Source organism: Stegodyphus dumicola, chromosome X1 (genome assembly GCF_044657685.1).
Source record: "Stegodyphus dumicola isolate Sdum_Otavi_A_Nest chromosome X1, ASM4465768v1".
Classification (NCBI taxonomy): Eukaryota; Metazoa; Arthropoda; class Arachnida; order Araneae; family Eresidae; genus Stegodyphus; species Stegodyphus dumicola.
In genome coordinates, this window is record NC_140780.1 from 172,814,398 (window position 1) to 172,828,927 (window position 14,530).

General features: G+C 30.4%; 1 protein-coding gene across 1 annotated transcript; it reads right to left on the bottom strand.

Annotated features, from left to right (window-relative positions):
- Positions 1 to 7,840: 7,840 nt before the first annotated feature.
- On the bottom strand, positions 7,841 to 14,063 carry LOC146993358 (THAP domain-containing protein 1-like). The gene is made up of 4 exons (XM_085807324.1): positions 13,908 to 14,063; positions 13,346 to 13,506; positions 12,987 to 13,079; positions 7,841 to 8,935 (listed from the first exon to the last, which is right to left on the bottom strand). The coding sequence occupies exons 2-4, from the start codon at positions 13,496 to 13,498 to the stop codon at positions 8,900 to 8,902; spliced, it is 282 nt and encodes a 93-aa protein (XP_085663450.1). The 5' UTR covers positions 13,499 to 13,506; positions 13,908 to 14,063; the 3' UTR covers positions 7,841 to 8,899.
- Positions 14,064 to 14,530: the final 467 nt, after the last annotated feature.

Genomic DNA, 14,530 nt, shown 5'->3' on the forward strand with positions numbered 1-14,530 from the left:
GACTCTTTGATTCATTCCCCGGGGTGTTCTCCTTCAAAATTGAGATGTGTCTTCTCCATTCTCTTGGATGTAAAATCAGTTCCCCGCTCTAACATTGAAAAGCATTTCTGGTGACGAGTCCCTCAATGGCTGATATATATTGGTAATCCAAAACTTCGTATTTAGCAAAATGTTTTAATTTATTGTAGCAACTAATTTTCATTAATATATTTCTCTCTGAATGCATGGATTCAGATTTTTTTTTAAATCAGTGTGAAACTCTATGTTATTAAAAGATTTTAAAAAAATAATTTAATTTTTGAGAGGCCAAAAATTTTTTAAAACTGCATTCAAATAATCAATGTCCTACTGTGTAACTGATAAATGAACATATATATTTTTTAATACTTAATATTTGTAAATTTCCCTCTTTATACTGCAAAAGGAATAATGTATGTTACAAATAAAAAAATATTAAAATTACAGAAATTGTTAAGGCATTAGCTTTAAGCGCTTTGTCATAGCGATTAGCGCAATCATTACTTCTGCGAATATAAGAACATAAATGTAGAACATCACCTCCACTGTGATTATTAATTATCTCAAGAGACGATTCACTGTATATATTTAGATCAATAAGATGTTAAATAAGCTGTTCTAATGTACGTAAGTATTTCAGCGCTAATTTTTTTTTTTTTTTTTTTCCCACAGACTAAGAAAGTTCCATTTAAGAGACCTGCTCCTGCCAACTCAGAAACTAGAGAATTCATACCTGATGAAACATGCAGTAATACAGAAGATTCTCCTGTAAAAAAAACGTTGAAAGTAAAACTGACGAAAACTTCTTTGCAACTCAAGAAGGCAAAAATTCAAGTTAAAGGGCTGCAACAAACAAAACGACGCTTACAAAAGCGATTGCTTTCGTATAAAAATATTCTACTCGAATTGAAAAATAAAAATTTAATTATAGATGAGTACTATGAACTTTTGAATAACATTCCAGAAATTTCCAAAGAAATTAATTTACGTCTTAAGAAAAAACATAACAAATACTCCCCCCAACTTCGTTCTTTTGCATTAACTTTAAATTTCTTGTCACCCAAAGCATACTGTTACGTCAGAAAGCAATTTGACACTGGGTTACCACATCCACGTACCATTTCTAAATGGTATGAAAGTTTAGATGCATCACCAGGATTCTGCAAAGAAGCTTTAGCAGCTTTGAAAGCAAAAAGTTCAACAAGTCAATATCCAGTATTTTGTTCATTAATTGTTGACGAAATGGCAATTCGACAACACGTAGAATGGAATGGTGAACAGTATGTTGGATATATTGATATTGGAACACATTTAGATGGTGACGAAAGGTCTGTTGCAAAAGAAGTTTTTGTACTATTGGTAAATTGTATTAATAGTAACTGGAAGCTTCCAGTAGGCTACTTTTTTACAGCTGGATTAAGTGGAGAGCAGCGTGCATCAGTTATTCTTAATTGCTTAAGATGGTTAAGTGAAGCAAATGTTAATATTGTTAGTCTGACATGTGATGGTGCCGTTTCAAATTTCTCAATGATGAAAAATCTAGGCTGCAGTTTTGAATTGGATGATTTTAAAACTTTCTTCCTCCATCCCACAACACAGCAACCCATATATTTCTTCCTGGATCCTTGCCATGCTTTAAAATTGGTAAGAAATACTTTTGGGGACAAAGGTGTTCTAATTGACTATGAACATAAAATAATTCAGTGGGAACACATAGTTAATTTAAATAAATTACAAGAAGAAGAGGGCCTTCATTTGGCAAATAAATTGAAACGGCACCATGTATTTTGGAAAAAACAACCAATGAAAGTAAATTTAGCTGCACAACTTTTTAGTGATTCAGTAGGTGATGCTCTGCAGTTTTGTTTAGAAAAAGAAATTCATGGCTTTCAAGATGCATCAGGCACAATACGATTCATCAAATTATTTAATAGGCTATTCGATATTTTAAATTCCAGAAGTATTCACCAGGCTTCCTATAAAAAAGCAATGTGCACTGAAAATTATTCCACAATTTTACAATTCTTCAGCGAAGCAAAGTTTTACATTGAAAACCTTTCTGGAAGAGAGAAAACACCTCTAGTACTTAGCAACAGAAAAACAGGTTTTTTAGGATTTTTAATCTGTATTGAAAGTAGCAAGGGAGTGTTCGAAAAATTAGTAAAGAAAGAAGAACTGAAGTATATACCATTGTACAAATTTAATCAAGATAATATAGAGCTTCTGTTTGGGTATATAAGATCAAAATTTGGCTGCAATAATAATCCAACTTGCAGGCAATTCATTTCTGCTTTAAAAAAAATTCTTGTTCATCAAGAACTAGAAATTAATAAAAATGGAAATTGCTCAGCAATAGAAAACTATAAAATCCTTGTATGTTCTTCACACAAAAATCCAACAGAAGGCATAAATAAAAGTAGCCGAAGAAATTTCATATTAGAAAATGAAGAAACAACTCATAATGATAATATATTGGCTGAACATGATTACTGTCTTTCTTTATATTTCCGGCCTAGTGAATATTTAGAAGAAACTATTGCATATATTGCGGGTTTTATTGTTCGGAAAACAGAACAAACAATTTTCTGCTCTAAATGCATTGAAGCACTTTATTCATCAGAAAAAAATTGGAAATTGATAGATATAAAATCTAGCGGAGGACTTATATTTCCTTCTTGGGATACCATTAAAATATGTAAAGAGACTGAGATACTTTTCAGAAGATATTTGAATATGTATCCTCTGTCAGAAATTAATACTTCTAAAGTCGAAACTATAATTACAGATGTTTTAATTAAATGTCTTGATGTAAACATCTTTGAAAGTTTAAAAAATCATGCTCTGGATACTGAACCCGAGCATAATCATCTATTCTATTTAGTCAAATGCATTGCTATGCATTACATAAATATACGGCTTCATTATGAAGCAAAACAGAACACCCTTTTTCTACACAAACAGAAAATACGACAGAAATTCACAAAACTGGTATTGTTTAAAGGGCAGTAAGCAAATTACCAACTGCATTGAGATTTTCTTTGAGTAATTTACAGTTTTTATATTCAGATGGAATTTGTCTGCATTCTGTTTCACAAACAGAGCTTGTTATGTCTTGAATGAACTGCTCATTAATTGAAGTTATGATGTAATATACCATACTTTTATTTGTTTTATTTATATATGTAATTTATGTAATTTTATTTATGTATGTAATTTATTTTATTTTGTAAAATTTTATTTATATATATCTATGCAATTCACTTTATCATTTCTATAAATTATTGTAGCTTCATTAACGACACAGATATTTCTTCCTTGAAAACTTATGTAGTTATATCCTGTTATTTTTTATAAAATAATATTATGTTATCAGCTAACTAGTAGTTACATATATCTATCATTTGTGCAATGCTTATAGTAAATTAGAATTTTACTATTGAATAAATTACTTTTCATGCACACAAAATTTTCATGAACTGAGATAACCTGATTATTTAATGATAGAAATATTGCATAACTTGTATATTTTATAATACAAAATAATGTTTGTATTTGCATATTTTATAGTTTTTATACATGATTTTTTCTTATGGAACTCTACATGTTAAATAAACTTTTTTTTTTTTTTTGAATAAAATAAAAATGCTTATGATTAATTTTTTATTTTTGAACAAATCAGCACCAGTCAATCTTTAACAGTGAAATCTTAATGTAAAAGTAGGCAAAGTGCTATTAAAATTCCTAATACATATGTGAAATAAATATCATTTGACTTATATATGTATGAAATAAATGTAAAAACTAGACTGAACTTCCTAGCAAAAATTGAAAGATAAAATGAACTAATCATAGTTTACAAATTGAATTACTCTGAAATGCAGAGGAAAAATATATGTACAAAGGGACTGATTCCCTTAAAATGAGTTAAATGAGAAATGCATTATGTAATTACATGCTGTCATTAATGAATGCTAGCAATAAAGGTATTGTGAAAATAAATAAATAAATACTCAAATCATTAATTGATTATATTTTAGTTATTCTAAATATATACAAGTATAATTCTCAATTTTCCATGTTAGAAATACTACTTACGTTTTGAAAAATATTAAATTGCATGAATAATGATAAAAAATAATATTTAAATTCTGCATTGTTATTTTTAAAACTCCCACAAATTTCACCCCAAATTAAATCCTGTTATTAAATATTTACTTGCACAGAAAATAAAATTAAATACATAAAATATGACTTGTAATATAATATGATCACACCTTTAAAATAACGCGTTTTCTTTTCCACGATGAGCTGACCACTCCCCCTTCCCTTGTTTACTTACCGTTTTGCTTTTACAACTCAGTTAATTACGAGTATAATACTCAAACCATTAATTGAAGAAAAATCTGAGAATTATAGATGTTTCTTCGCGCACGTCACACCGAGAAAATACTCAAACTCTTTGCTGATGGCTTTTCAAACGCACATTTCAATTATTCTACTTATTTATGCATGTTAAAAAAATTCTTTTATATTGAAATGAAATCCGAAATGTAGACATTATTTCAATGTAACCATTCAGTACCCTATAACCCTCTCACGTCTTCACATAAAAAATCAGAAAACACACTCAAAACTTCAAACAAGCTGACGTTTAACCTCACTTCACATAGTAAGGTAAGCGTTTTCTTGCCCTCACGAGGCGTGGCTTATTTGCTTCCCCCGGCTTCACTCTCCTCGTATTGCGACAGCAGAGACGCCATCTCCATGTATTCTAACCTCCTTGTTTTATAAATACAAAATAAACTGCGGAATGTGTGTGTTTGTGCAGTAAATTATAGCCGATACTGTTTGTGATGTTTCTTTTATTATCGTTTGTAAAATTGTACACTACATTTCATGTAAATTTTGTGCTTGGTTAGAAATGTGATATGACTTTTCGTGTTTCAATTTTACTCTACGATTGGTAATTTAAAGTCGCATGCTATATTTTGATGTATTGTCACCAAACCTGTTGGTTTGCACCTTTGTTAAAAATTAGATACATAGTTATGATCTAAATTATAAATTATTTAGGTTTTTCGTTATATTAAGATAAATAAATTGTGTATTTGTCTAGGCATTTTGAAGAAGTATTAATTTAAATATTCTATGCATCATTTTGATCCAATTATCATGCTTTTATGTTATAGTAAACCTTCATGTTGTATTTCTAACTATAGTTACTTTAAATTTATTTTCAATGTGTGAACAGGAAATATGTTTTAATTAGCAGTATTAATTAATTAATTTTGCAAATTTAGGGGGGATTTAAAAGTCCTGAAATTTTTAAATTATGCTTTCTATGTGAAAAAATAATTCAAAATTTTCAAGACAAAATAATATGTGGAAATATAACTATGGACGAAGAATTTATAAATATGCAAAATCAGATGAGGTAAATATTCCCTCCTGTTACAATATCAAAACAAAGATCATAAAATGTTTGACTGTACATGGAATTTTTTTTTTTTTTTCAAGAGGCTTATTCAAAATAAAAAGCAGCGTGAGGAAAGTTTTGAAGCTTCTGCTTTTAAAAGGAAGAAACTAAATTAGAATCTGAATCGACAGTTTAAGAAGTTTTTACTGTTCAGTTCTGTCTGTGAAAAAGTACATTAGTTATTGCTGAAAAATTGTTGCTTATCTCTTAGAACAATAGTTATACCCACGAGTAGCTGAATGGTTAAGGTTACTAAATGCTAAGAGTACATTTTCTGTTCTTTTTCTGAACATGCTGTCTGCATGGTGGTTTTTTTTTTTTTTGTTTTTTTTATTTTTTATTGCGTATAAAGTGAATACAAGCCAGTTCTCATTAGAAAGTCCTTCACCATGAGCAGATAGCACTTTTGAGCTTTGTGATAGTCAACTAACCAAACTGTTATGAATATTAGGTAATAAGCTTAACATTGGTGAAGATCTTTCTCGTAAATTTGACATGGAATATCTCTTGGTCTGCTAAATCAAATTTACTTTTGTGTGACCTTAAATCAGAAGCACCAATCGTGAATCTGTTTTGGCGTGTTTTAAGAATTATAAATGAAAAATTTATTGCTACTGTGGAAGAATGCTCAACTAATGTTTACCTTACTAATCAATTCTTATAGTATTGTAATGGCTTGCTCTATTGCAAATTATTCGCTAACCAGAAACTTTCAGTACTGCATTTCCTTTGTGTTTTTGTTTATGCCCTTTCAGTTATAATTCTTATAATCATAGGGATAATAAAAGTATTTAATTACTTTATATTTAAGAAATAATTAAGTTTTTTTATTTATGGTAATATTTTGCACAGATTATAAAGTAAACATTTCACAAAAGAGAGCATATATTTTCGGGAATATTGTTTAAAGTAAAAATGATATCAGTTTTTAAACATTATATATATATATTAAGAAAATAAAATCAGGCTCTAGTGTAGAATTGGGTGCCCCTTTGATTAGCGACATTTTTTTTTTTTTTTTATTTTGGCAATGAAACCTTGCTTCAGGTTACCATGATAGTTTTAACTTTGTTTTAGCTTCCTTATTTAAATGAAAATAGATTGATGTGTACATGGACAAATTTAAGGCAGTGCACAATGCCTAGTTTGTGCAATTCTAGGATGCTTTTTTAAGTGAAAACATATCGATGTGTACATGGACACAGAGTTCGTGCAATTCTTTTTTTTCCTTTTACTTATTACATGCTCCCCCTTTAGGCACTACAGGAAAAGGAGGAATGCCCCGTGGAGGTCTTGCTAAAATCCTAGTATACGGTGCAGCCTTGGTGCAATTTTGAAAATTATCGCCAACATCAAAATGACCTGTTTAACTACTCATCGTATATGTCCCGTTTACTGCTCATCATAAAGTGGGCAAAAGTAGCCAAATCCCTTGTGCACCAGATACTAGGATTAAACTTTTAAAATCCTAGTATACGGTGCAGCCTTGGTGCGATTTTGAAACTTATCGCCATCACCAAAAACGACCCAAAGAACGTCTATGTATATACTATACACTATATACATAGTATATGCTATGTATAACTATATATATTCTTTGAATGACGCATTTACTACTCATCATATATGTCCCGTTTTTACTGCTCATCATAAAGTCGCCAAATCCTGTGTGCACCGGATACTAGGATTAAACCGAGGTCTTTTTAAGGTAAACTGGCTCATATCCAAGTTACACATGGGGAAAGCCACGAAAACGCCCATGCAGCCAGCCCATTTGCCAGGATTCGAACCCTGGACCGAACTACCGGTGTTCAGCGGCTTTTACAGCTTGCCCACTGGTGGGCTTGTGCGATTCTTTGACTTCTTATTTTGGTTTTGTATAGCGGCCATTTTGAAATTGTGCCTTCCTGACACCAATCTTGGTGTCAAAAAAGAATCGCCAAAATACAAGGGACACCCAATTGTAAACTTTTACCTAAAATCACTACTCATCACGACACCAAATTTTTTAAAATTAATTTAGATCAGTAAAATATTCAAGACTATGCAAATTGTAAACAAAAACCAATGCACGTATAAAGAATTCTTTATTTGATTGCAGTCTTAATGTGACATGTCAGAACACTTTTCATATTTCACATTTTATTTATTCATTAAAAATTATTATGCATTCAAGTTTGTTTTCATTTTAAACTTAGTTTTGAAAAGGCATAATAAATTATTTTCCAGAATATAATATCTGTTATAATGTCCATAGATGGATTTATATTAAAATATAAAATTTTATTTGTTAGAAAATAATACAAATTTTCATAAATTCAACTGCTAAAGAAAAATACACAACAGTACATTTATAACAAATTTTATTACAGCATCTTTACACATATCATTATAACTGAAATCCGACAATTTATTCTGCGTTGACACAAAAGAAATACAATGCAAGAATATAAAACTCGATCATTATAAGAAATGAACATTCGTAATATGAATCATTTATTATCTTCATAATAAATGGTTTTCTCTCCTTTTAATGCAATATTCAGGTATAGAATCCAGTACAGTTCTGTTATGGGGAAGCCATCGGCAAATTTTTTGCTAAACTCACCAAGAGACTGGTTCATATGAAGTCGCCAATGTTTACTTCTAAAGTCATTAGAATGTTAACTTTTTTAAGAAAATGTAAAAGAATGTCTTTTCAAAATTGGCAATGAGAATGCAAATTCCAAAGATGTAATGGTCACTTGTATTTCAATCAACAGGCCTTCAACACAAGTTTCCCATATTCTATTATAAAATCTCTGGTTTCAATGATAAATGTAACAGAATACATGTCAATATAGAATAATGACAATACACCAATGGCATTTTAGGGGAAAAAAAAAGTTTGCTTATTATCAATAATTAAATTTACAGTTATATGAAATAAAATAAACATACCCATTACATGCATCACAAGGTAATTTGTTTAAGAAATATTTTTTCATTCTTATGATACTCAGTTTCATAATATCCACAATTATTTGGGACATTTTTTTACTTCTTCAGCACATAAAGCTCTTGCAATAATCAAAGACCTTTCCATCTATTTTATAATACTGACGATTTGTTACACAAGACACCACACTGATAAGCACAAATGTATATTACCAAATGAAGAGTTTTTGTTGAAAATAAGGAGGATGAATTATTCCAATACTTATATTTGGAATTAAATCATGCACACAATCAAGTTCTAGATATTCCTTTGTTAATCATTTTCTTTATCATTCAGGACTGATCGATATTCTTGAACAGAGTGGTGTGACAATGGATATTGCACATATTTTTTAGTCCACAAAGCACCAATTCTTAACTTCAATAAACTAAGATATATCCTATGCATTTTTACACCTGAGAGCCATTTCATGATAAAAACACTCCTTTCTTCGTTATGAATACCTGAAACAAAGAAAGAAAAAACAGAACAAATTTATTTTTAGTCTTTAAAATCATATATCATAACTATTATACAGGTGAAATGTTATAAAGACCTATGCATATAACTTTGTAAAGACTTATAAATTAATATCATAATATATTTATAGAGCTTGGGTCAAAATTATTATTATGAAATATAATTATTGCTGTATGTCTCTTTTTCTTTTTAATAAACAAGAAGGTGTTAGCCGAGGTTTCCAAGCCTCGTTACCAAAGTGTACGTAGAGCCTTGTCATGTCAGGAAAAGTGCAATGACAGAAAAGGACACCGGACGTCCCTTGCAGTCACACTTCATCATTCTTTATTTAATTATTTCAATAACTTTTCAAACTTTTAGTCTGTTTGCTTATTTTTCATGTTCCAAAACGAAAAGTCCCTAGGCCATTTCCAAGTCGTTTTCCAGTAGAAGCAGTCCGGCTAATTCTATCTTTGGATTTCTTAACAGTGAGATTTTTTATGGGGTGGGGTAGTTAGTCCCACACCCAACCCCCAACCTGGAGGACCAGTTCCCTGATATAATCCCCAGGGGCAGGGTGCCCGGCTATACCCCCAGATGCTGGGTACCCATTTTAGTCGCCTTTTACGACATGTATGAGCTACATTGGGACTATTCTTTCACACCCGGTCACCACACGGGTATATTAGTAGATTGATTTGTGCTTATTCACTGTGAATAATGTGAACAGCAAATATTACTTGAGCTGAACATGTAGTACTATCCAGAAAGAGTCCATACAATTATTGCATAAATAGAAATATTAGAGTTAGATTGTGCAGAAAGAAGACATTATGGAATTTGTCTTTTTTCTACACTACTACACTATGCCATGTAATATGTTCTTTCTACACTACTACACTATGACATGTAATTGCAGGATACAAAATCTTAAATAATGATGAACATTTTAAGAAACAAAATTGAAATACAAAATAGAAACTTGGGAACTTGAGAAGTAACTGAGTATAAAGAAAATTTTAAATATAAAATCTTCAGTAATGCCAAAAACTTGGTTAAATAACTAAATAAGCAAAGAATAATATCTACAAGTCCAGAATAAATTATGATATTTAGCACTTAAATGTATAATAAATATGCTTCTTAAATCTCAGCTGCTCAGCAATGATGACACGTAGATATTTAGCAAAGGCACTTGTAAATACAATATAGAAATTTCAGGACCTTGAGAAGTAACTTAGTATAAAGCAAATTAAAAATTATATAAAATCTTGAGTAATATTAAAAACTTGGTTAAATAAGCAAAGAATAATATATACAAGTCCAAAATAAATTTTGGCATAAAGCAATTTAAATGTATAACAAACGTGCTTCTTAAATCTCAGCTGCTCACCAAAGATGACACGTAGATATTTAGCAAAGATGCAGTTTGAGAGAACTTTAAAAATTACTTTTAAAGACAGCATCAATGTTACTTTGCAAGTGTCTGAAGTTTTCTTTTTTTTTTCTTTATTGGACTTAATATCGTCATTTTTCCTATTGCAAAGATTCTTGAGCATGATATTTGTTGATATCCAAATTATCAGTTTGCTTATACTTTCACTTGTATGACCATTATCACAAATAATATCATCAAAGAGCATTTCTTTTAATTCTAAAATTTTAAAAGTCAAATTTGCAACAATTTTCCTCTGATTTTGTTCCAACAAAAAATCTTCATATTCTTCACTACACAGCTTATTTACAATTAAATAATTATACATAATTATATTTACAATAAATGGTTTTGGCCACCTGAGTCCACCACGATCAAGATTCTTTATAAGATCATACGTTTGATCATGATTAACTGTGGAATTTATTGTAATGTTTTGTTTGCAGGTACAGCATTTTACTTTCTTTAAAACTGCATGACAACAGTAACCACCCAAATAAGTCAGAACTGGCAGATGGCTACTAATGCCCTTCACATCACTCTCCGTAATATTTAATGATGGGTAATATACTGTATTATCTAATTCTATAATATCATGAAGATTATCATCATATTCAAATGATGTTAAAGGGACAGTAGTATTTTTAATAATCAATTCTAACTTAATACTTGATTGTATTCTTAATTTTTTTTCACATTCTAATAACTGTCTCATTGAAATATGATACTGAGAACCAGAAAGTTGTCTGTATTTACCAAACCGGGCTTCAAGAGCATCAGTCTGAATTTTTCCTGGAAGTATATATTTCATTCCAAGCTCTTCAACACAATATCTAGTCAACTCCAGTATACCATAAGTAGTTTGTTTGAGAGCTGCATGAGTTTCTTTTGTAAGCATGCCTGTTGAACATTTCATTGATTCCCATGCATCTAACCAGTTAAGAAACTGATTGAGGAAAATAACTTTTGGATCAGAATCATCTGCTGTTAATGGCTTCATAAATTCACTCTTTTGATGTATACCTTTAAACATAGTTTTAACATTCATAATATCCCACCATTTGCATATTATGGATATAAACTCAGATGTATCTGAATAGTGTGGTATTTCATGCAAAGGACCCAAATGAATCAGACCTTCAATAGTAAATTTATTGAAAATCTTAAGAACCAGTTTAATGTTTTGTTTCTCTAAATTAGAAGGTGAAAGACTTTTTAGAGTTAAACCATTAGAAAATGTAATCAGTTGGTCATTTTCAATTTCATGTAGCTTTCTCAAAGACATAAACGAAGCAGTTTTGAAGTGCTTCTTTGAAAGATCTTCAATATTTGGAAAAAACATACATGTACCAGGATTTTTCTGGTTCAGCCAATTGTTCCTTATATTTTTAAATAAATGAACTGCATCTATTATGTAGAAAAGAGGCCTATTCCCATTCATTGGATGTTTGTAAACAAATGAATTACGTGGTGAATTTGAAAACAAACTCATGGCTTTTCTATTTATTGCATTGTTGTCTGTAATAACACAAATAACAATAATTCCCATATTTTCAAGACCTCTAATCACTTTTTTAATTACATAATGTAATGTTTCAAAATTTATTGTGTTAACAGGCATAATATGTACTACCTCTTTGAATGAAGATTTCAAACTGGATATCATAAAAGCAAATGCACTGGTTGCCGGACTGGAAGAATCAAATGCAGCCCCAACGACAGAGCCTCCTTTGTAATCAAAATATGGTTGAACATAAATTTCATCTACCAAAAGAATCACTTTTCTTTCTCGATCCTCAAGGAAAGTTACACAATTTTTTATATATTTTAAAAAATTTTCATCAATTGTTTCATTACATGGTGACAATACTAAATTGCTACAAATTTTTTTTAAAGTCGAAGGATGAGGCATAATAATACTGCCACTATCCCTTAAAAATTTATATGCATGTGGTGATATAGTATTTAACAAGCATGCTAACACTAGTACATCAGGATTGTATCTAAAATTATTTTTAGGGCAAAGTAAAAGATTCATCTGGTCTTGCAAAAATTTAATAATGCTCTCATTTTTGTCGTTAGAGATAGTTTGCAGTAATTCATTAATTATATCAATTGTTATGGTTAATTTTGAATTTAACTCTTTGGTTTGAAGATTAGCCAATTTATCTAAAACAGTCCTAATTTCATTAAAATTTGTAACTTTATGTGGGAATGTGTAAGGAGATAATTGCATAATAGATTTTTCTTTAATAAATACAGACATTTCTTGATTGTCATTCACAACTACAGAATAATCAATTGATGGCCCAGGACTAAAAACAATATGAATAAAGCAAACATTTGAGGTATCTGGAACTGTGTATACATGCCAAAATGCTGATATTCCATAGCGATCAATACATGACAAAATATCATTAGAACAATTAATTTTCAAATCATTATTATACATTTCATATTCTTTAAGGCTTTCACGCAATGCTTTCTGTAAATTATGGCACTCGCGGGCAGTTTTTTTTTGCATCAGGATCTTCTCATACAATGGTGCTACTTTTTGAACTGTATACAGATGGATAGTCCTTAAATATTGATGGCACTGTATTTTCTCTTAATCTACGCACCTGAAGTGGAGCAGAAATTAAAATTCCATTCTTAGAATCAAATGCTGAAGCTTCAACTTTAAAATCACTTTCCTTGAAATGCAATTCACAAACCTTTAGAGAAAATTAAAAAAAAAAAAAAATTACGTTAATAGTAATAGTTTAAAAATCAGAGGGTTCATTCTGAGCATTTGTAGTAAAGAATATTCATTTCACAGATAGAACCAGAGAATATTTGCAGTGATTAAAGCTCTATTTCAATCCTTTATTTCTGTATATCCTGGTTTATGTAACAAAATATTATCATTTAAAAATTTCTGAATGAACCCTTATATGTAATTAGAATCTACACTATTAATTAATAACTCTATTTTACTTACCTTTGAACTCTTTTTGGGTGAAAAGTCTTTCCGTTGGATTGCAGAAAGCCACTCTCTCTTCAAATCTTCATTTTTAGGAAAGGAGAATACAGACACTTTTGGTCCTGTTGGGTAGTTTCCCTTACATAATGGTACACAGCATCTACCCGGCATTTTAATAACTGAAATGTTTTTATTTAATTTAATATATAAAAGGGAGTAAATAGTTATGTATAAAATATAAATTAATTATTTTTAAATATAAAAGGGAGTAAATAGTTATAGTGTATAGCTAATGGCATGTAAAATTTTAAGAATAAGCTGTGTTAGCTTATATTATAACATCAAATTTATACAGGTCCATAAAAAAATGTTTTATTCTGAAACAGATCAGGTAATATAATTACGCGAAGCCCGTTTATTCTACGATGGGCTGACACAACATTATTCAAAAAGAAATTATACATAGCACAGCAGCCTTGTCTCTACCAGAAATAACACATGTATACTAGAACATACGCCTAAAAACATTGATATAATTAGAAAAATATAACTTTACAGAAGTAAAGTAATGTATTCTTACCTCTCTAAAATACATCCAACCTTAAAACCATAAAAAAATCAAAGTATTCTGCTTCAGCGTTCGCACAACGTAAGAAGCTTCAGCAATCAGCAAAGAGCCACTGCATGTGTTCCGAAGTTTATTATGACCAGAAGTCGTGACGTCACACGAATTTTCGAACCGCGCGCTTAGGCTTGAAGTAGGAGTCAACACCGACTCTCGTCGGTGTAGTAGGTCCGAAGTAGAGTCGGTGTTGACTGAGTCCGAACCGTAGGTCCAAGAGGGCGAAGATCGGAGATCATCATTCTTTAAGTGGTGTTCGACCCGAAAGCTATTACCCTAAGGACCTGTAAAAGTTTGTTAAATTCCATAAAAACGAAAAAATCCTGTGGACTTATAATAAAAGTGCAAAGTTTTCAGTAGTGAAGAAGTTGATCAGGCGTGGCCACGAATGAAGTCTTCGTTGAATAAGCAATAATAGCAATTGGATATCGTCAGGCATAACTTTGGCATATCTTTTCGCAATGGCATATATCGTAAATTTGACACAGTATCGAACAGTAAAAATAGAAAATAATGTACACAAGTCCCAGAAATTTTTGTGCTTTCGTCTGAGGCGAAAGTACACTGCACTTTACCACTGT